Source organism: Lates calcarifer, linkage group LG17 (assembly GCF_001640805.2).
Source record: "Lates calcarifer isolate ASB-BC8 linkage group LG17, TLL_Latcal_v3, whole genome shotgun sequence".
NCBI classification, from domain to species: Eukaryota; Metazoa; Chordata; class Actinopteri; family Centropomidae; genus Lates; species Lates calcarifer.
Genome location: NC_066849.1, coordinates 8,927,745 through 8,949,065, shown reverse-complemented (window position 1 = coordinate 8,949,065; position 21,321 = coordinate 8,927,745). Strand labels below are relative to the sequence as shown.

At 43.0% G+C, this 21,321-nt stretch overlaps 1 protein-coding gene across 1 annotated transcript; it reads right to left on the bottom strand.

Moving 5' to 3' along the window:
* Positions 1–3,465: 3,465 nt before the first annotated feature.
* cbarpb (CACN subunit beta associated regulatory protein b) lies at positions 3,466–20,717 on the bottom strand. The gene is given in 12 exon segments (XM_018667318.2): positions 3,466–8,394; positions 9,537–9,726; positions 10,327–10,564; positions 11,050–11,175; positions 11,177–11,203; positions 11,635–11,806; positions 12,255–12,417; positions 13,708–13,769; positions 15,843–15,991; positions 18,263–18,335; positions 19,291–19,483; positions 20,454–20,717. Coding segments are annotated over 10 exon segments (2,694 nt in total). The 5' UTR covers positions 18,311–18,335; positions 19,291–19,483; positions 20,454–20,717; the 3' UTR covers positions 3,466–6,875.
* Between the last annotated feature and the right edge of the window lie 604 nt (positions 20,718–21,321).

Below are 21,321 nucleotides of genomic sequence, written 5' to 3'. Positions count from 1 at the left end.
GTCTTATGTCGGAGGCAGGAGGTGAGGCGGAGGAGGAGAGAGGTGCAGGGGGGGATTGCAGAGGCAAATATGTGCTCATTCATGTGTGGAAGGTAGACCTTAAATGTGCAATGAGTGGGCGGGCGTGTGAAGCTAGGGCACAAAACAGGGAACACCACCGCCATCACTGTTTGTGGTTCTACACAGTATGAGTAACAGTCAAGTTGTGAATGGAGCAGCCTGAATAAGTTACAGTGTTTACTCAATGGTGTGAGGTAACTGCTGCCAAACTGTAACAAACCTATGACAGATGAAGCATTTCATAATATCTATATTCATGTGATTTGGTCTGTTTTGTCTTGTCTGCAAGATTCTCCCAGTGGGGGGGGAAAAAAAAAAAACTCAACATCAGTTTTTGTGTAAAAATGAAATCCATTATGTACACAGGATGATGTTGCATCTGGGTTAGCCTCTGTTCTAGTAGCTTCTGTAATTTATTTCTTATGGCATTACTTTCATCTGTCTTTCTGAAAAAAAAAAAAAAAACCATTTTCCTAAGGTTTCCATATTAAACATAGGTTCCACTACAGCACTCACCTTAAGAAGCTGAAAGCTTAATACAAAAACTACAGCTTCCATCAGAACTCACCAACACGTAACTCACTCACCAACGCTCCTCTACTGTCATCGTCCCCTCTTTTTTTAGCTGTAATCTCTGCTCTCTGACACTATTGTTATTACAGACATGTCTGAAGTTGCCGCAGTCCCCCGTCTCACCCATGGACCTCCTTTGTTGAGCTGTGACATTTAACCCACAGTTGTCTAGGGCTTGTGGGAAACTGTGTTTATTAATAGAAAAATTCAATTCAAACAACAATAATAAAACACAACAATATTTAGGAAAATGCCTCATGAACAGAATAGAAAATAAATTATGATAATGCAGGATCTAGCTGATATTTAACTTTTATTACAATTATTCAAATTGCTGGTGTGGCCCCTGGAGGTCTAGCACTGGTAAGAGCGTCTGCAAAATGTAAATGCGACATTTATTGTGATGTAATGATTCAAAGGACGCGTGGAGGTTTTCATTCACCTCTCAGCTGGCATTTCAGCAGAGACTTGGACGCGGATATGTGAGCAGCCTCAAAGGATGTTTCGCTGGATTTGCCACACCGCACAGACAGATGACGTAGCTTCACACACTGAAGGAAACCCCATCTACAGTCTCCCAACTGGCTGACTGTTGAGGTGTCTGGCTCGGTGATTGGCCGACAGACAATAAGAAGTGATGGGCTGGGGGGTGAGGCTCGGGATGATGCAAAAGGGTGAAACATGGTAGAGAGAGGCTGTGCCCCCGCTCCACCCACCCCCTTTCACAAAACCTCAGTGTCAGATTCTCCAGAGCCCCCACCCTGCACAGAGTAAATGTAACTTGTGCAGGCTGCACTGTTCACCCCACAGTTCATCAGTATAAAGTGCAAAGTGATGTGTATTCAAATCAGTAGATTGACAGTTTTTTCATAGAGCACAATACATTATTTGTTGTTATGAAAATTGTGTTTTTCCAAGTGAATAAATGACATGAAATGATACAGCTTGAGGCAGGGAAACACACACTGCAACTCTAAAGACTGTTGAATGTTTCAGTTTGTTTTTATATAAGCCTTTTGCTTATGGCTTGTCTAATGATTTTCTTCTTCATTGATAACATTTAATTATCATTCATTGACTATTCTAACTAATAACTCAATACAATACAATACAATACTGTGGTCGCAAAGTTATAATTATAATGTGCTCCCATGTAGCTCTGACATATTTTCACGTCAGTCACGATTACAAGCACGACATGCGTGTTCGTGACTTTCTTCTCTGCATCAGGAGCAGCAGTCCCTGCTCTCCTCCCTGCAGTCTCCTCCATTTCGTCCACCAACACTCTGCAGTTTGCCTCACCTTGACTTTGATGTCTGGTTTGTGGTGGGTTGGCTTCATCGCAGATTTGTGGCTTCTGCTATGACATGCATGTTCATGTACAGGAAGAGTGAGGCTTTGCATTAATCTGAGTCAATGTGTTCTCATCACTTCCTCCACTTTGATTAGATAAGGGTGTTAGAGATTGACGCAAAGGAGTCTTTCTTTTACAGTACACAGTGTTCAAACCCACACATTCATTCACAGCTGTGCCTCCAGTAGTTCTTGCATTAGTCATTGCACCTTTTGTGCACCATCTTCCTCATTAAAAGTCAGAATGAAATTCTTCTTGTTTTCTCCTTGTTGAGAAATGCTCAAGATACATTTGAGGTAGATTTTTTTAGCCATGCTGATGGTAACTTGTGACTGGTTGGTCCACCACTTTGGTCCAGACTTAAATATCTCAACATTTATTGGAAGGATTATCATGAAATTTTGTAAAGACAGTCATGGTTCCCAGAGGACGAGTTCCCCTGACTTTCAGGGATGATCCCGTGACTTTTCCTCTGGCACCACTATGATGTTGATGTCATTTGGGGAGTGGAATGAAATATCTCAACAGGTTATGGATGGATTGGATTGGATTGTAAGTGGATTTGGATTTGGATTGGATTTTAATTTGTTTCGACACTTGACCAATGATCAAAATCCTTGTCAAATATTATATAACTTAGGGAAGTTCTGTTCACAGCTGTCACTCGTTTTCTCTCTTTTTGAGTTAGAGTTAAGGCAGCAGCACGCTCCACCAGAACTTCCCAGCGGATGCTGAATAACTTTGGAAACCCCCTTTCCTCCTGTCTTTCTGACTTCTAATTGGTGGATTCCTGTAACTTTCCAACAACGACTATCCAATATACACCCTCCCTTCATGCCACTGATCAGACAAATGATTGAGCCTCATTCTTTTCACAACTATTCCTGTCACCTCTGATGTGAACAACCAATTACAACATTGTGAATGTCGTCGATATGTGTGTCGTTATCCCATATTTAAATGACATCACATCTCATGACAGTTGGTTTTTCGCTCCATGTTCCAATGTGGCCATTCAGAACAACCATGAACACTGGACCTTAGGCAGCATCTCAGATTAACACAGTATTAACCCATTTAAATGTCTAGTTCCAATAATTGTGATCCATTTATGCCCTACTCTATGATTAATATCAAAACAAGCAACTAGCAGGATAAAGCAGAGTCATAGTATGGCTGTATTTCACTGTTGCCTGTTTTCTAAACTTTAGCCATCCAGTGTAAGGTGTAGACCAGGGGGATAGATTATCAAGCGTGAAGAGGAAAGCAGACATTTGAGATGTTGCCTTTGTAGATCACAGGCTGGATTTGGCTTTTCTCTCCAATTAATTTGGAGGACGTGATAAGGAGAGGCAAGAAATCAATATGAGCCTAAGCAACAGAGAAAAATGAAATGAGATTCATGAGAGGGAACCTTACATGCACTCCGTTCCCACGCCTTGATTCACAACCACTCCCTTGGAATAAGGCGAGTTAGAACCGTTTTTTGCTTCATTCATTTATTCACAGATTGAAAAACAACCCTAAAATAACACTTTTTTTTAAATGATTTGGTCCCTCAAGGCTCAATAGAATTTGGATCAACAAAAGCAAAGTTGTTAAGAAAGCTCACCTTTTTTTCTTTGAGAAATTAAGCAGTTTACTAACAAGCAAGGAATACAGAAATACTTCTACTTTCAAAGAGATAAATCTCACAAAATCTCATCAGTTACAGCATCCTAGCACGAGTCTTAAAAGTGAATTCCGTAAAATACAAAATCTCTAGTCATACCAATGTTTCAACTTCTGCCTTAAACAAATGAGCATTAACTATGGACTTGATCATTTTGTACCGTAAGTCTGAGAAAACATGAAGATTTGTACTAAAATGTTAACTCTCATGCAGACCTACACACAGCTATGCATCAATGCATTTGACAGGCTACTGGTTAGTATACAAACACCATTTACCACAGTGTCCCCAGTTATCACAGCATCTGTCTAAACCTAATAAAGGACATCGATTTAGTCTAGCTCCTGTGACATTGTGCTTTTATACACAGCAAAGTTGAATCTTTGTACAAATGTACTGATTGATAATCAACCTTTATGGCCATTTTCTTTGAATAGTTGTGGTTGCTGTACTGTTGTCACGTCGTACTGACTCAGCTTTGAAACATTTTGACTTTTGATCTGTCGGAAATGCAGCTGTCTTCCTCTTTTCCCAGAACTGTCAGAATTTGCTGAGTAATTATTATCATCAAGGAAGGAAGTGCCATCATAGATGAGAAGGGGAATAACTGAAATTTTATTTCCTTCCTGCTGATTAGTGCCGTCATAAAAAGAATTTGATTGCACAACGTTGTGCCAGTGTTGTGTTTCTTCGTGGTGACATGATACTTTAGTGTGCATCTGAGGGGGCTACATGAAAGAGAGAGCAAAGAGAAAAAGACCCACTATCCTCCTCACTCCTTATTTAAGCTGAACTCTTTTCATCTCAGTCATTGTTCCCCTAATGAGGAATGTAGCTTCTGCCTCGGAGTCCACTTAGCCAAAACAGGAGACTACTGCCACTGCAGCAGAGAAAGATCTAAATGTGGGCAGGCTTGAAAGGAGCATCATCATCACACCCAAACAAAGTGAGGAGGATCATGTTTTTTCCCCTGATTTTCTATTCACTCCTTTCCATTTCATGCATGGTAACAGCCTCAAAGAACGAATAAAGGGAGACAGGATGAAAAGAGGACTTCCCTTCTCTTGCCATGATTAATATTCAACACCATCTTCTGCAGTGACTCCCCACACTGCACGAGGGAGAGATGGAAAAGACCCGACCACCCCCCCACCCCACCCCCCGAGAATAAGATTTCATGAGCGAAAGTAGGTTACAATCAACCTCCTGCTGCTGCTGAGGATGTTCTTCCCCCACTAGATGAGATCTGCTCATCATTTGAGTTGCTCAACTGGTTTGTTTTAATTGTGCAGAATATGAGAAAATATATATGAGAAAAAATAAAGTGGACTTAACTACAAATAACGTCTTTGTTCTGTGTGGTTTTATAAGCTGGCAGGAAGTGAAGTTCCTCAGCCCCCGAGGGAGGCATCCACTGCACTGTCAACTTTCTCAGGAGAGGGAGGAAAAGGAGGGGAAAAATAAGAATGTCAGATGTGGACAAATAAAGCCTGTTCTGGGAGCCCCATGCACGAGAAAGCATGCCTTTCTTATAAAGTCAATAAACAGCAAAGGTTTGTGAGGGCAGCCATTCTGTCTAATAGCTTTAGTGTAACTGCCCACCTCATGGCTATAGACTCTGACTGTGTTTGTTATAATGTCAGTGATGCCCAGAGCTATTAAGAGTAAGATTACTCTGACAGTAGCTTTTGGAATCAAACATGACCGTCATATCTTTGACTGATAAAAAGTCTTCAGATCAGAGCGCTAGTGGCTGTCTGGTTTGCTAGTTCTGTCTGTTGGCAAAGAAATGTGTCCTTAGCAAACCTGCCACACTGTCGGTTTTCATTGTCATTCAAGCAATGCAGACGTACAAAAATATATTACAACTCATGAAACAAACAAACAAAAAATAATAATAAAAAATAAAAAATAAAGAAGACATTTGTCACATTGCTGAGAAGCAATTTCCATCAGAAATAACAAACAGCATGACCAGTCAGACACTCAGTGATGAAAATCAAAGGATATCTTCCATTTCAAAATAAGTCATTCGGGGTGAAATTTTTTTTGGCTTTCCATCTGTCTAAACCAGTGGTTCCCAGCCTTTTTGGCTTCTGGCTCCTTGGCACCTCTAAGTCCACTTGTGACCTTTAATGACACTGTTGAACTGAATGAACTGACCAATCAGAGCTCTGTAGGCAAAGGCAAAGGCAAAGAATGGGGATGTCATCTTTCCACCTAGCTAGCTCGATACTTATGTCCATGAAAAATGGGCAAAAATAGGCAACAAACACAACAATCTTCTATCAACATATTTCATCAGATTGGTTAGGACAGAACCAAACAAAACAAAATATTTAACTATATTTTCTATAGTTAAATAGAAATAATTTTTCTGTCTCTGGTGACCTCTCAGATGTTTCCTTTCCCTTCGGGGTACTCTAACCCATAGGTTTGGAACCACTGATCTAAAGTACCAGTGTAAACAACTCCATTTTCTAGAATGAAGCCTCAGTCACACATGTTTAGAAAGTCTAGATAATCCCAGAATAGGCCTACACCAAGGTAAAGTATGCCTCATATAGCTTTGATTTATTATGTTATTCTTACTAATATTTTAGCTCATAAGTATGATAAAACTGCTTCTTCTCCAGTCATGTATGACCACAGGGCTGACAGGTACCTGTTGTGTCCAGATCTGTAGCTTTCTTTATGTCTAATAGCACCTGGTTTCACAGTGGATCAACAAGTACAGAGGCCAAACCGGCCTTCAGCTTTACTTATTCTTACTGGAGAGCAGAGACAAGGATGACAGCAGTAGACACATGACAATAGAGACTTAATAGACTACAGACACAGAAAAAAACGGACAAACAGTTATTACTAAAACCATTATTTTTGATATGTTAGCTCTGTAAATCTATTACTTTGAATTCTATCATTGTTCAATGAGCTGTTAAATGGTAACATTGAACAGTTTTGTGATGCTAACAGGCATAATGAGAGACTGGATGCATTTCTAGTGGATGAACTGTATCTAACATTATCTGAGAATAAGTGTTTAGTTATGGACTGATTTAAAGCATACTTGTCACTTTGTGGGTTTGGATCACACCATTCAAGCTGTATACAGAGAGACATTTAAACTGAGGCAAGACAAATCAAACAAACCAAAAAAAAAAAAGGTGTGTATCAGCAGGAGTGAGGCTGATGAGGAGGATGACTGGAGCCCTGCTACACTGGGCTGTGGTCTGGAGAAGCGTAAGTGGCCGTCACCGTCACACACTCAGTGGCTGTGTCCCTGGTCCTGCGTAGGCCCATGTACAGCCTCTCATCAAGGTTAGCAGTCAGTTTGTCTGTGAGCTCTGCCGTGATGGTTTGTGGGCCATAGCCTGAGGAGTCGGGCAGCTCGTCCGGAGGCTCGGGGGGGAGTCCTGACTGTTTGCTGTCCTCCTGAGGGTCAGGGTGCTCACTTGACCCTCCATCTTTCTCTGACGCGGAGGGGTGAGGAGGCAGAGGAGAACAGGAGGAGGTGCTCTCCTCAGTGTCTCTGACGATGACGCCCTGCTCCCTGTCCATGCCCCTCTCCTCCGCAGTTGTGGGCACTACCTTTGGAGTGTCGGGGGTGCTGCCAGTGCCATCGCTGGTCTCCTCGTCAGGAGCACTGACGATGCGGGGCAGGGTGCTGTGGTAGCTCGTGTCCAGTGGGTAGTTTACACTGTCACCCCTCCGCAACGGGGTCCGCTGTCTCTCAAAGGAGGACTGGAAGTGTCTGACACCAGGGTCGCTCCACTGCTTGTGCCGCTGCCACTGTTTGCGGAGGTGGATTCGGGACCGGTGTTTTCTCAGCGGCGACTCCTGCTGATCAAACTGAGGGTCATGGCGGAGAAACTCGTGGAACAGTGCATCTGTCTTCTCATCTATGCTGTAGTCTCGTCGGTGCAGGGATGGCAGTTGGGGTGAAGACTGCGCAGCCTCTCGAGGTGTGAGCATCTGACCGTACGGGAACCAGCTCAGTGAACCAGCACCTGTTTCTATGGAAACTCCTCCACTGGCACCCAACAACAACTCATCTTCTGGCTCCTCCTCAAAGAGATGAGACTCAAAGCTGTCGCTGATGGTTCCACTTCGCCCTGCGTTGGTGAAGTGGTGCCTCTTCTCGTGGGCTGTCCTGTCCTTAGGGCTGCCACTGATGCTGCTGCTTCCAAACAATCGCAGGTCTTCTGGACCACGAGATGGAGCCTCTATGGACGCGTAGCCGCTGTCCATCTGCAGCAGTTTACGAGTCCCCGTTTCTCCGTCGCTGCCTCCTCGCTCTGATTCGGTGCTTTCCTGTTTCCTCTTTTTTCCCTCCTTCATCCCTAACCTCTCGTCCATATACATCAAAAAACCCTTGTCATCCTCTCCACCCTCTGCCTCATCCCCTAACTCCTGGGATGGGTAGCTGGGGAGCCCTCCTCTCTCTGTCTCTGTGCGTCCACCCAGCGAACACACACTGTCAGCATCGCTGCACACGGAGTTCCTGTCATTGTTGCTGCTCTGATCAGAGGCGGCGTACTGTTCCAGTGTTGCGCGAAGGGTCCAGATGTCTCTGTAAAGTGACTGGGGGTCCTGGGGATCTAGGGGGTCCACGGGGTCAGCAATTTCCCTTCTTGCCAGGGACAGTGCTTCGTCTTGGGGATCAGGGGATAGGCCAATCACCCCTGGTCCTCCATGGCTGCAGCTGGGCTCCACCATCACCTCTACCTCTACCCTGTAGAGTGCACAGAGGGATGGAGAGATGAGATAAAATGAAAGAAACAAGGAGAGAGGGAAGGGAAGAAACACAGACACGCAAACCCAAGTGTCAGTGTCAGAGCATTTACCTGAATAACACTCATTTGATACATGGCTGTGTTCACAGTGCACAGAATGATTTTCATGGCTGGCAATGGCTGCATGTGTTTCAAGTGAACTCAACTCAATAATGAAAAAAGTGTGCTTGAAAATTCCTTTTCCTTTTACTGCATAGAACGTCACTGGAGACGTATCATAAGCAGTAAACTGTGAGTAAGTGCGAGGATCATCAAATTTCTTCGCTCAGGGCAGATTCCCAGAAATTGCTTTTATTTTCATCAACAAACATTGGCAAACACGCACAGGAAATACTGATTAAATGTAATTTAATATTCAGAGAAAGAAAATAGTCATATAAGAAGATATGTAGGAAGGTCATTTTTGTTACATAAACATATATGCTGCAAAACCTGCATTACTATAATTGCAAATTTAAAATAACAAAATCGCAGTGACCCCTGCACTATTACAGATATCATGACATTATCAGGCCATGTCAGCGATGGAATGGTTTTCTATGCCAGATATAAACCCTGCGTCCCAATTCTCCACTCAGCTCTCCTAAAAAAAAGTGCACTCTGGGAATCCCCTACATCTGGCTTCGAATCATGAAATTGGTTTTGAAAGAACTCTTGTTTTAAAGGATCTCATTACATACAAATCAAGACTGTGGATAAATAGTATTTACAAGTAGTCAGCATGGAGCGTTTTAATCTAATTAAATGTCATAGCAAAACAATTAGTGTAAAAATGACTGGAGGACAGTTTTCAAACCTAATTCTGTATGTATTTCTCAATGACTTACAGTTCAGTCTACATGACGCTGACATTGCTCATTGAGTCTCCTGTATCCCTGCTCAGCTGGCATGGTGAAACAATCTCAGTTTTTCTCAGTGCAGTTTCACCCAGGTTATAAAAGCACACTTTCGTGAAAAAGGCAAAGCGGTGGAGAATCGTGTTGCACTATGTCGTTAGTACACATTTTCTAGCTGCTGTTAAAAAATGAGTGCAAGGCAGCAAAGCAGTGGACAGGATGAATGGCAAGGGAATTAAAGATACCTGCCGAGGGAGGGGGGTGGTGTAGAGGGAGGTGAGAGGAGGCGTGTAGTGGGCTGGCTGGGACAGTAAGTGACGTCCTGGGTGCGGGCGATGTACTGGATGAGGTCTATGTGGTGCGCGTCGTTGTCGTCCTGGTCCATGCTCTCGCTGGCGGCCCGCTGGCGCTGGAACTGTCTCCTCTTTGGAGAGCCTGGCTCGCACCAAACATGGGGAGAGAGCAGTGAGTTGTACAGGTTGTGTAACAGGCAGGCAGGAGTGAAGTGACACTTAATTCAGGAGAAAGCTTCCATCAATTGTTGAGGTCTGTTGAGGGGGATTTTGCGATCTTTTTGTGGTCCCTTGGCATGATAGAAGGCTTGAGCCTGGGGAAGAGCAGGGAGAAGTGTGTGTATATAGGATGAAGGGGATCAGCAGGGATGATTCACTCAGGGGCTCAAATTGCCTTGGAAAGACTGATCTTTGCGTCACTGAGCCATCTGTCCTGTACGTGTGTGTGTCTGTGTGTATATCCGACTCTTTGCAGCCAAAAGGCGTCTCACAGTTGGCTGCTGGAGCCCTCTGCTTAACTACTGTCGATTTACCATGAGAGAATGTTGCCAAAAATACTAAACACACAGATAAATATAAAACATAGACCTTAACAAAGAAACTGCAAACAGTGTAACTTTATTTTCCCAGTTATGATTATGACAAACACAAAGAGCTGCTTCACTTCTTTGCTGCATTGGCACAGACTGTTTCTAAAAATAATACAACAGAAATACACTTTACACCATCAAGGATCCATTACCTCTGGTGTCCAGACTCGAGGCTCTCTGGCTGCTGTCCAGCTTCCATTTCTTGATCTTGAAGTAAGGACTGGCCCCCTCCAGACTAGCATGGCGCCGCAGTTTAGTGAAGAACTGCAGCATGGGCCCCTGGCTTCCTGCGCCACCACCAGCAGGAGGGGCACCGCTGCCTGCCGCGGCCCCTTCTCCAACACTGGCACTGCTGCCTCTGCCCCGGGGCCCAGCTCCCATCAACTCAATCTGAGCGGAGAGAGAGAGAGAGAGAAACACGGTCAGAGAGGAAACCTGCCGAGACCAGCGGTCTGTGTATAATCCTCTCTGACAGTGATGTTCCACACGGGCTTCCTTGTTTACCCATCAACCATCACTCTTGTTGGTCCTCCCTCAGGCTCCGGACCCTTTAATGTCCGTGTGGATGACTCACTGGTTGGCTGACTGGTTTGTGTACCGACTGACTGACTTAAGAAAATGTCTCGCTTTACAAATGATTAACTCCCAAAACTTCATGTTGACTTTGATACTATCATTCTGCGGTAGTATCTAGGTCACAGTGAGGCTCTTACAGGTAATTTGTATGCACACTCACTACTTGTGAAGTATTTGCACTCATCTTTTTTAATGTGCAACATTTCAGCAAGAAAATCACTGTGACATACCAAAATTTCTTCACCATGATTGTGAAGAAGAGTTATTACCTGATGTGTTTCTAACTGATGTTAACTTACAGAGGTGGAGCTTGGCTCTTTAGTGCTGAGCGCTGTAGTGTTCTCGCTGAAGCTGGTGTCCACCACAGAGTTGAGAGCGTCTCCAGGGAGGGCACAGCTGGGATTGACACTCAGGCTGGTCAACTGCTGTTTGTGGAAGGGGGCACAGCATTGGCTGTAGCAAAGAACACAGTTACAAAGTTACACTTTTGCCCCTTTGAATCATTTTTTGAGCATGCATGTTTCCTGCAGAGCCCTGTCAATAAATCCAGTTATGCACAATTGTGTAACCACAGTCTATTGTACTGCAACTAAGTTGCTACACTTACAAAGTATGTTTTCACATTTAAGTATTAAGGGAAATTTTCCAGTCCAGATTCCCTCCCCAGCTGCCAGCCCAGTACCAGTGATTGAATAGTCTCACCTAAATGGGAAATCAATGTGCAGGGCCTGTTGAAATGAGCAGGCAAAGAGATCCCTGATCGCTGTGTTTGGGTACATTAGGCTTGATACATTTTCCTGCCCTGACCCGACTGATTGATGTTCTAATTGGCCCTGATCAAGACTAATGATGCATCAGGACTAGTAGCAGGTCAAGGCCGTCACCTGGAAGATGGAAAGTGCTGACTTAGCGACAGGGCGCGTTGTCATGGTGATGGTGTTCTCGGCCGAGTCACACTCATGGATGGTGACTATCTTGAGGGCAGGGGGAGGGATGTGGAGGTGTGTGAGGCGGGCGTTCTTCAGGTGGTGAAAGTCACCCTCAGTCAGAGTGTACCTGGAGTGCAAAGAGTCCAATAAGAAGCTATATCTGTGCAAGATGAGACATAGTTTGCATACACCCTTGATAGCTTATCCTTGCACAAGATTCAAACAACCATGGGGAAATATCCCACTTCAAACCCATCACAGCTACTCTGGATTCTGGGTTTAGTCCTACAGAATAATTCCTTTTGAAGATTTTGCATATCAGGCTCAGGGCTTTAACAGAAAAGTAGGGCAGTGAAATAATGAGAAAGGGTGAGAGCTCTTTGTGTCCACATCATGCATAATGCATTCTGAATTAATTCTTAACCCTACACTAACATACAAGTGAGATGGACACAGTCAAATATGTACATCCTTTCATCTCAGAAAGTGTGGATGGACATTAATGAGATTTGAACACTGAATGAAAAGCAGAGATCTGTAAATGTGGGCTTCTGTGTATGAGTTGTCTTTCTGACCTGCGGCCTTTCTCCTGGGCCTTTTTGCCATGATCGAAGAGTGCAGCCTCATTGAAGGAGACACGACGGCCTGTTGTCCCCGTGGAGAGGAAGCGCTCTGTCTCTTGGTCATGAGAGCTGGCCATTGACAGGCAGTCTGACTCATCCACCCTGATGGTGATTTCTACCAAGAGAAACAAAGACAAAAGACACAAGAAAGATGGATTGAGGACGAGAAAGAGGTGATCGCGAAGAAAGATCGAAGTGCACTTAAGAGTTTATTTATTTTCCATTGACAATAATTTATCTAAAGTCAGTGCATTCAGAATTTTAGCTATGCTAACGCCATGGCTCTAAGGATTTCAAATTTGGCCTGTGGGTTGGTTTATCTTGACAAATCTCAACATATCTTGGTCCTGAGAGGATGAATCTTTCTGACTTTGCTTAGCTCCTGACTTTTCATCAAGCTTCATCAGCAGTTCAAGATTTTCACTTTTCCAGGGTTAGGGTGAAATATCTCAACATCTATGAGATAGTTTAGCACCAAATTTCGTATAGACATTCATAGTTCCCAGATGATGAATCCTGCTGACTTTAGTGATTCCCTGATCCTTTTTTCTACTGCCACAAGCTTGACATCTCTGGTTTTGTGCAAAATATCTCAATAACAGTTGGATATGTTTACCTTTGGCAACACATATTCATGTTCCTCTCAAGATGAAATCTAACTTTGGTGATCTTCTGACTTCTTTTTATCTCGTCAGTACTTTGTTTTTTGACCAAATACCCACAAAAACAATGATATTTCCATGCTAACAGGCTGAATGGTGGTGAACATGGTAGTCTTTGAACATCAGGAGAACATCAGGATGTCAGCATTGTCACTGTGAGCATGGTAGCATGTTAGCATTTAGCTGAAAGAGCTGTTATATAACAGCCACTTATCACTCCTTATCTCTGTCTATGCATGTCCTGTAACTGTAACTGTCAGATGTGTACTAAAGACCAAAAATACAAAAGAAATATATTTCAAACAAGTCTGTATGACTGAAGTCAAACACCGGATGTTCTGACACCTTTGCAGAGGATGAGTATGGTAATATGGCAAACTGCTGACTGGAAAAATGAAAACAAAAAGCCTTACAAAAGCAGTTGGATGTCAAACTGATGCTGCCTTTTAATAAATAATTTTCATTGGAGCCATTGGAGTGTATTCACTGGTCCCAAAATATCAAAATGTGTTCCAGGAATGGCACGGCTACTTAAACTAATTGACTCAAGATCACAATATTTTAATGGAATAGACATTACACATTTGTGCTGATGCTATAAAAATATCCCTGCTTCCATCAGTTCAATCCCTCCATCTCCCAGCCTCCCTGTCTCCATTACTCCTCCCTTGCTCTGTTACTTCCCCCTTTATCTGTTCCTCTATCCCCACATCTCTCTCTCTCTTTGTCCATTTTTCTCTTACCATGGGTGGGCTGAGACTCCTCCATGTAGGTGGTGTTGGTTTTCTCCAGGTCATCGCTGGCCCTGGGGCACACAGAAACATTCTGATCAATGCGGTGACATGATTACCCCTGAAGTCTGTCTTTCATCTGTCGGATCCCGCTGATGTGGTCAGCCACATGGGCAACTGCAGTGATCAGCTGCACTACTATTTGACCTTTCTGTTCGACAGGAGTTTAAATACACATACAGGTCAACAATCAGGCTATAGGACAATGATAAGGACAAGGTCATAGGACTGTCTGTTCACTATGCTGTGTGTCTAAATGGCTTCCTGCCTGGCTGTATAATCAGCAAGGGCCTAAATCATTGCCAGTAACTTGATAACCTTCAGGGCCAGGGGACCTCTTGAACTGATAAAGCATGGTACTTTATTGGATTGCACGTTTCCACCCATCTTTGAGGGCACAGAAAAAACACACAATAAAGGTCATATTGTTCAGGGATAGGAATATGTATTATTCTTTTAGTACATTTAATTCTGATAAACCCTCCTGTTTAAACATCTCTAATAGCTGTTGATCCTCCATAGTGCCTCTTAAATCCCATGCCCAGGATTTATTTGATGAGGCAGAAAAAAGAAACTGAAAGCTCTCTCCAGTCATCTTTCTCCATCTGATTTCTTTGTGCAGAGATATGAGTTTGAGTGTGTGCTTATGTATGTGTGTGTGTGTGTGTGTGTGTGTGTGTGTGTGGGTGTGTGGGTGTGGGTGTGAAGTGACTTGAGGGATTTCTCCGTCCATCCAGATCTGTGCTTCTTCTTGTCTTTCATTTCCTCTGTGGCTCCCACCTCCCCATACCGTATATGTGAGTTTGAGTGTGTGTGTGTGTATTCGCTGTGTGCACATGGGGCTGGGTTGAGATGCAAGATTAATCACCGCCGATGGCTGCTATGAAATCTCATTACACTCATCATTTGTACCAGTCTGCCCGATTCTCCTCCTGCTCTCCCCCGGCAAGCCTCGCTGTTTCAGGGCTCAGCCTCTGTGCTCTGTCTTTATCTGCATCTAGCCGCTGCGCTCTCATACATTTGAGTGTATGTGCTGATGCATGCTACTGTAGAGAGGGACAAAGTGACTTGAGAGTAGCCATGTTACTGCTGAATGAACACGTATAAATCACAAATAAATGAACATGAATATTGAATGTGCTTCCACTAAGGTGTTTTCATAACAGCCCCACAGGGAGTCCTGACGCTCAAAGAGCAGACATTTTTTATGAGTGAATGCACTGTGCTGTGCTGCTTTAACATGCTCACATGGGTAGGTTTACATTTTTTTTCCCCTAACAATTACTGCAATACAGCTGACTTTCATCATTATGATGGTTTAATGTGTTTAATGGATCACTGTGTTGTCTGGCAGTGGAAATGTACTGAAGATGGGTTTGTGATTCCCTTGGATGGAGTAAACAGGAAGTTGTTAGCTTCATTTGCAATTACAATGAGCCTTATCTACTATGTAAATATACACATTCAACATCAGTACTGGTCTTTCTTTAAATAGCAATTGCATGTGAGCTCAGGAAGAGTAGTCTCTGTCTGTCAACAAATGGTATGTACTCATGTGTTTGTGCACACATGCAGTTTCATGCAACACCTGTGCACCTGCAGACTAGACTAACTTTGCAGAGCAAAACATCCTCAGTTTTTACTGAAACTGCACCAGAGTGGTGTTGATTTAAGTTTGGGGAAATTTAGAGATAGAGAGATAGAGCTTAGTTTTGTTGTGTTGGACTGCATCACTGGAGATTTGGTGGAATTAAATAACATGTCCATCAAGTAATATACTACAGTATATAATAATGAAAACCCATACCAACATTGCCACATTCCATAGCCTCAAAATGACTATACAGGTGAATGAACACCTCTGAGGCATAGTGTCAACAAATACTGAACATTACAGACTTTCTAATGTTAGTGTTTATTACAGGGCTCTTAATAAACTGTAGACCCCTTATGTCGGTCCTGACTGTTGGTTACTTACAGTGTTTTGGAGTTTATGCACTGCTGGACTCTTTATAAGTCACTGTGGATGAGGGAGTCAGCTGAACTGCTGAAGCTGCTAAATGAAATACATGACTTTTGCATCGCACCTGTCACAGCATTGCCCTCCTCGGCAGCAGCGACGGCAGGCGATGAGGAGGACAGAGATGAAGATAAGCGTTCCTACTAGGAAGATAGAAAGGATCACCAGGAGGAGCACATAGCCATCTTGTCGCTCCTCTGCCTCGAATGGGATCTCCTGAGGTAAAAAAGAGAGGACAAAAACAAATCATGAATTAGACAGATAGATAGATCAGGTCAGTAGGCAGTGAGGTGAAGTAAAGGAGACAACAGGAAGAGAGGTAGGTGTCTTCCTGCTGAGTTTGGACGATACGTATGCTGGTTTAAAAGTGAAAGAGCACTAGAAAAAGTTTCCCACATGAACATCAAATCACTGAAACCACTCACTGGTGGTTAATGTAGTGCCTTTCTCAGCCCACAGATTGTCAAGATGGTCACCTATTACTCTTATTCTTGCCATCCAGCTCAGATATGAAACATGGAACGTTTTAGTTCCAGCTCACAACCAGAGGTAAAAAATGTTGTAGTAACATACAATCAGTTTGCTGTTCGTACCTGATGGTGGCAGCTACACCAAAAATGCAGCAGTGTACAGAAGAGTGCACTTTGCAGGTTTAGTGTAAGTGATTTGCAGACATTTGATTTGCAACTTGAAAAGCCTGACATCTCAAAGGTAGACTAGATTTGTAGCTGTTTTACCTTTCCCAGTAACACCACAGAGCTCAAGATTGATTTAGCCCCACTGGTAGGTTGGCCTGCCTAAAATGAATCTGTAAATGCAACAGTGCAATTAATCAATAAGTGCCAGGGCTGTTGATCTGTCTACAGTATACCTTAAGCAACAGGAAAGCTCTCACAGGGGAGGACTGCAGCTGAGTGAATTAACCACACAAGGAGCATTGGCAGAGACTCTGTAGTACCTTATTTCCATTGCTACAGACAACAGTACTTGGTTTTATACAGATAAACATTTTTTATCAAGAGAAAAGAAAAATCAGTATTATTGTGTATGCATTCTTATGCATTTATGTCTTCATTTTCATTACTTTGAGTGCACAATTATTCCTTAAAACAAATCATTTTTCAGTATTCACAGTTACCTGTTAGCTATAAATCTAGTTAATATCTAGGAATCACATGTAACTGTGGAAAACCAGGCTTGATTTACTAGGAAATAAATCACAAATGAGTGAATAAATAAAATGGGCAAATGAGTTCATAAAATAACAAAGAAATAATAAATGACCTATTATGTACAGTGTGTATATAAGTATGTTATATATGGGTTATATGGGTGATATACAGTATGTATTTTAGTTTCTGCTGTTACCTCCAATTATTATTTGTATTATTTCAGTTATCAATATTAATCTTAAGCAGGATTTATTTATGTTGATGTCAACAAATGTATTATGTCTTCACAGTATAAATATGTGGAATTCATTTATCATTTCAGATTATTATTGGTCTCTTTATTCTATAATTTTAGAGGGGCTATTTGTAAGTTTTCTTTGTGGCCAAACATAGCTTCTTGCTGGAAGCAGGTGCTGGTGCTGGTCACTTGCCAAGACCTTCAGCCATTGTTGTGTTTACAATACAAGAGATCAGAATACACCGTCAGAACAGCACCATGTCTTCAGGGCAGTCTGGACACTACAGTGAGTTGTCATCGGAAACTGATGAGACAGGCCGGCTGGAAATTGCTAGCTGGTTAATGTGCTAAATTCAGAAAAAGGAAAAAAGAGATAGAACTTGAAGCAAAACATCAGTGTTGCTTTCCACTGCTAGAGAAAGCTCTTGGTGAGTAAAGCATTTTAAGTTTGATGCAGTATTTGTAACATTTCTTCTAGACTGGGAAGTAACTAGCTGTTTATGCTAACGTTGGCTATGTAGCGATAGCAAAACTTACAAGTAGCTCCTTTAAATATAGAAAGTCCTGAACTATCCTACTTTGTTTTATCTTTTCCATTGAAAAACTGTTGAATTATTCTATTTAATGTAGTTTTAATACCAAAATTGTGTTTTCAAGTAGGTTTCCTTGTGCCCCACAGAACAGAGCTTGAAACTGTATCAGATAAAATGATAGATGGCAACATGATTTGGGAGAATAGAGCAGATTATGTAAAGGTTGCAGACTGGATATCAGAATGATGATCTTATAAGTGGAGTGCTGAATGCTGAACTCTACGAGGGAGAACGCACAGCAAGTGTTAATGAGTGCTGGACTGTGACGTCACACTGTAATTTCTCTGTGAGGGGAAATTAAAGCTGAGATTAGATCAGAGATTTAATTATTTCAGGTCCAGGTCAGGATGTTCTCTATTAGCCAGTCAATCGGCCAGAAGAGAATATGAGGCAAAGTATGGTTCTGGTGGTGTGCTGGATACAACACACACACACACACACACAGGAAGTTTGAGAATAAGCCAGTGGTGAAAGGTAGACTTACTGTGGAGTTTTCTGGTAGGATGTTCCAGACGGTAGACTCATTGCTCATGGTCCAGGCCAACTAGAGAGTCCCCCTGAGAGATAACACATGCACACACACACAAATGCAAAGAGGAAATGACTGTTACTGGAGCTGTTCATCAAATCACAAAGTCAGCCACCAAAGATACTGCAGTTTATCTGCCTTTACAAATCCAGACATACTGTGAATATAAACATAAAATAAAACTTCTCTGACCACGTAGACTAATTAACGTCAGTGCAGTCCACTAATACAGACTGATGCCTGCTAACATAGCAAATTAACATTTATGTCACTCTGTATGATGTGATAGAAAGTATCCATTGCAGCAGAAAAATCTCGTTGCATCTTTAACAGCCATGAAAGACTGCAAGAGGAGGCAGAAACTTAATGTATGTGTGTACAGAGTGTGCTTGTATGCATGAGCTGAATCCCACAGAAGATGCAAATGTTAACGTCTTGGCTGTAAATCATCACCCATAATTCCTCATCAGCCTAAAGACTCTCTATCTACCTCCCACACACATATACACACATACAGAGCGAGCGAGAGAGAGAGAGAGAACTGAAAGAAACACCAGCTCTTACTAAACACTGGCTCCAGCAGCTGAGTTCCACCACCACTGCTGCTATGATGTTTCCATTCTTACAGATCATAGCCATTAATACTGCTGCTGCTGCACCAAACGCCTACACACATGCACGCACACACACACACACACACACACACACACCCTGGATAGATCTACTCACCCAGCAGGGGAGAAGCAACATGCCAGCAGCACTCAGCACTGCTTGCTCACCTGCCAGTCACTGCAGCACTCAAGTTCAGCACCACAACCTGTAAGCTATACTGCCGAGCTCTTTGCTGCCAGCCTGTCTAATTCCCTGCATCCATCGTCCAAGCACGAGAACTCTTACGGGAAACACATCAGGCTGTGACCAGAATGCTTCCCTTTGCAGCACCGTACCCACATCCTGCTTTCTACCAGCTCAGGCAGTCTTACCCTGATGGAGGGCGGCACGCAGCAGCAGCTCTGGATGTGTGCGTCAGGCTGTGTGCTCGGGAGTCTCCTCCTCAGCTCCCTTGCTGCATCCTCAGCACCTCAGCCCACCCAGCCGACTGAGCCTGAGCGGCAGTGTTTCCCCCTCAGGGCTGGCCCACTGGCCTCGGAGCAACAGGACGGCAGTGCTGCATGGCTGATAACAAACATACATACAGTACAGCAGAGCAATTGTTTAATTATTCAGTTGTTTGTGTGGATAAGTTTTACATTACATAAGTGCCTGCATTCAACAAGGCGTCCCTATACAGTCCGCTCCAGCAGAGAATATGCCATATTTCCCAACACTGTTTCACATAGAATGACACCAAACTCTCAGTGTATTAATGAAATGAAATAATACACTTTGGTTGTAACTCTTTAACATATAGCAGTTAGGGGGGGAAAAACATGTGTAAAAGCAAGCTGTAAAAATCTGTTTATCTGTCACTTGCTTACTTCTGTGATGTTGCAACCCCTGAAGATGGCTGTATTGATTACTTGGCTGAGCAGATGGTGAGACATGGGTGTCCCAGCATAGCTAAATCCCGTCATGCTTAACAAAATTTCAGTGTACTGAATACCAGCCGGTATCATACAATGTATCGTTGTAGATCCGAGTAGTCTTTTACACTTCCTCCAATACAAGAACTGCCTCAAGATCTACACAATACAAGCCTAATGGCTTATTTTGAACCTTGAAATAACTTGTTTACATTGAGAAATGGTTGCACAAAAGAGAGCATCCCGCTTCTTATTGCTCCGTACTGCAAGATTTTCCCCGGAACAAAATAAAGAGGATCGGCTCTGCCACTGGCAGCTGTTTCCTTGTGGAGGTTTTTGTTGAGGAAACCTTGGGTAAGAATGTAAAATCGCATCAGATTACGTGATGAAACGGAACCGATTGTAAACTTAAGAGACGTATGAAACGCAGCTTTACTCTGACCAGCGTAGCGAGGTTAATAAATACAACGTCTTGACATTTTACAGGCGCTCGTGATTTTCATCAGTCCGGTGTCACCGACAGAGAAAGAGAGAGAGAGATAGAGAGAGGGAGAGAGAGGAGCTCACGATTTGAATTGGTTGCACAAACAGACCAGGAGGCATGCAGCGAAGGAAGCACTCACCTACTCAACGAGCCCGGTCCATGCAGGGGTGGAGGGGCGAAGCCAATAAGATGAAACTCCTCTGTGAACACTTTAATGTGGATTTTAAAGCTAAAAGTATTTATGAATGAAACCCCACTGTTTAAGACACGCCCACCACCCAGTCAGAGGCGCACCACGTGACGCAGAGCTGAGTGACTGAAGGGTTTCTCAAAACGATCCCAGTGCTCAGTCAGTGCCCACAGATGTACACTGACGGTGACAAGTGAGCATGTCTCAGCGAATGTGAATTATGATATTACTATTTTCATATACACTGCAGCAGCCGCGAGGCTTCTCTTTTGTGCCCTTTACTTCTTTTACTGATTTGACTGACTGAGTTTTAGATTTAGTATACAGTCATTTGCTTACAGGTGTGTGGGAAATGGCGAAGCAGTGCAGGCTCGGTCTGTTAGTCTGTTTGTAGATGTGGGGTCTACAGCGCCATACAAGTGGCGCACAAAAAAGCAACAAAAACTTGGTCCCAGACTGAACAAGTCCCTATCTGCCATGGCCTATGTAACATGATTGACTATGTATGACTATGTAACATGGTTTTGGCGCCATCTAGTGGCGGTTTATGTTCAATGGCTTTCTACTTGAACATACAATAAATATATGGAATAAGCGTATTGTTAAATTTACTCTTCCCTTTAAATTGTCTCTAAATGTTTTTAATGAAAGTTTACGTGAACATTGAAAGCTGTTTCCGGCTCAACGGACACAGTTTCAGGTACTACAAAGTTCTAAGGCTTACATGTAGTTACATGTTGCTAACAAGATGACGAGAGACCGCTAAAAGTCACGACTAATACACGATAATGAACCTTACTGTATATCATATATATAT